This window comes from Oryzias melastigma, linkage group LG21, assembly GCF_002922805.2.
Source record: "Oryzias melastigma strain HK-1 linkage group LG21, ASM292280v2, whole genome shotgun sequence".
Lineage (NCBI taxonomy): Eukaryota > Metazoa > Chordata > Actinopteri > Beloniformes > Adrianichthyidae > Oryzias > Oryzias melastigma.
In genome coordinates, this window is record NC_050532.1 from 4460964 (window position 1) to 4463518 (window position 2555).

The following is a 2555-nucleotide window of genomic DNA, read 5'->3' on the forward strand; positions in this document are numbered from 1 at the left end:
TTGGTTCAGTTTTCACTTTGTGAAATTAATGACATCATATTTGCTGTAAACAATAAATAAATAAACAGTAGTGAGCATGTTGTCCAAATGGCTGTTAAAATCCATGGCACTAGATAGTCCTGCACTATATAGTTTTTTAGGAGTTAGGGATTAGGGGGGAATTTGGACATAGCCCTATAGTGAGTAGCAATGCACAGTGGTTTTTTGCAGAGTCTTCTGGGAAATTCCCAGGGCTCATTTTGGAATTGTAAATTTAGAGACCCCCCCCAAAAAAATGCTGTACAACCTATACAGTGCACTAAGTAGTGAGTAGTAACAAAAGTCGGACCCAATCTTCGTCTTAAAATAAGCAAGCTAACAAATGTGCTAACTATGAAACACAGCTAACAGTTAGCTTGGGAGCTAACAGAGCGCTAGCCCAAAAACTGTCTTTGGGCTAATTCAGTTACAAGTCAGCACACAAGCAATATTGTCCCCCAGCTGCCAAGTAAAAATAGATCTATCTGAGCTAAAATAACCCACTTCAAGCTAAATTAATTGGTAAAATATCAGAAAAAGTGTTTTTAGTTGCATCCTCCACAGAAACAATACACTGCCTGCTCCTCAAAGATTACTAACCAATATTTTTCTCCTACATTTCTTCTATAAAGATCTCTATACCATTGTCAGATTTGACTGCAGCAGCTGCTTCCTCTTTTCCCCTTGATGCTGTTCCACTCTGTCCTTCGCTCAGTATCTGTTATTTACATTATTGACTGCCAAAGTTCCATCATTCTGATTTCAATTTTACAGTCTTTCGTTTAAAAAGTTCTTCTGCAACTGGATTTGTCTTTTATTTATCAATAAAGCATTAGAATTGTGTTTATTTTATGTGATGTGGAGGTCAAGCATTGGTGTCAAAGTGAAGTTATTGTTCTGATTTCATAAGAGTTATGATTTATTAAAACTCAGATATTTGAACAGAAAAATAGAAGTTTAGTGTTTATTTCAGTCACAAAATAAAATATTCAAACACTAAATTAAAACTGTTTTTCCAACCTTTAGCATTAAAACAGAAATAGAGTCTTGAAAGGCTTGTAATGCCCCATTCTAACTGCACAGATGTGAAATGAGCCAAATTTTTAAGGGTTTTACAGGCTCTTTAAAGGAAATGATTGTAATTTATTTTAATATTCTGGCCAAATTGTAAGTGTTGTATATGAATCCGTTTGAGTGAGAGAAAAGTGTGAAATGTTTGAGCTGAGGTGACACACCAAAGCATCACACTGTAAATCATTCGGCTGGTGGGAACAGTTCCAGGAAAGCTCTCCTAACAGGCTGTCTTACAAGACTAACCCCCTGACCCTCTTAGGGGGAACGTTTTCACTCAAACCTCTGAGCAGCAGCTGGATTATTTCATAGCTTCTTCGCTTTATTTCATGAAGTTCTTGTTAAAGGAATCGCACACAGTTTTAATTAAGATATTATGACAGATAGATCATTGGAAATGAAACAAAACAGCAATTTATGACATATTTACTGTCAAAGTTTGTCTGAAAGAAAATGTCATTACAATACATTAGCTGTGGTAAAAGCATGACACGGTTATGTTAGAATAATTAATTTATCTAAAGTAATCTAAATCTTGTTTTTGTGAAATTTTAGTTTGAAGAAAAGTCCCAGCATGCAAGTGGATGTAGAAAAGCTGAAACCAGGGAAAATCCAGTCCAATAAAACCCACTGGCGCTCATCTTGGACAATAGTTGGACGCCTTTGAGGCGAAAACTCATAAGCGCCATCATTAAAACCCAATTTATCTGGATGTAGAAAGGTAAGAAGTGAAATGTACCCACCTCCATATGAAGTTAAGGGACCAGACAACGCTTTTCCCACCATGAAAGTCAGGAGAACCAGAAACTGGAGCTGCATCTTCTTCACTCTTAGGTGCAACGATTTTCTCTAGTCTAAAATACTTAAAATCTAAGAAAAATCGTGATAGCTGTTTCTGTCTTTCTTGAATGTGTGCTGCTGCGGCTGAAATCTATCTGGATGCTCCTCTGAGTTCTTTCAAATGCAGCTCACTGGACTGAACTTGTGGATGCTGCAGTCTGCTCCTGCACAATCTAGACCTCCACAATGGAGGGAGGAGACAAAGAGAGTGAGGCACGCTCACTCTCTTCCATTTTCCATCAGTTCTTTTCTTCTCTCACTCACACACTCTTTGTCTCAAATCTTCGGGGGTTTTCGTACATTTGCCTCCTATGCAACCCCTTGTTTCCAGGATTTCTTCTCCTTTTCCATTTTACCAAAACTTTCCAAGGAAACTTCTGAAATTGTGATTTCTTTAGGCATTTGTTTCAATGGGAAGCTAAGAAACCTGATCATTCATTTTAGTTCATAATTTTATTTCCAAACTAGACTAATGAAATAGGACGTCAAAAGGGTAAATCAAGTGTACAAGTAGACATTCTAATATACAGTCAGTGGATATGCTGGAACCAGAAATTGTCAATAAGCAGTGATTGGACAGAGTCCTCATTTCTATGGCAACCACTCTCACCAATCAGGAGTGAGCT

General features: G+C 37.4%; 1 protein-coding gene across 4 annotated transcripts in view; it reads right to left on the bottom strand.

Moving 5' to 3' along the window:
* LOC112154773 (target of Nesh-SH3) overlaps positions 1-2065 on the bottom strand; it is a 29273-nt gene extending 27208 nt beyond the window's left edge. For all 4 annotated transcript variants that reach the window (XM_024285926.2, XM_024285922.2, XM_024285920.2 and 1 more), the window contains exon 1: positions 1833-2065. In XM_024285926.2, coding sequence (XP_024141694.1) covers positions 1833-1908 — 76 coding nt within the window. In that variant the 5' untranslated portion in view covers positions 1909-2065. The remainder of the gene's footprint in view (positions 1-1832) is intronic.
* Between the last annotated feature and the right edge of the window lie 490 nt (positions 2066-2555).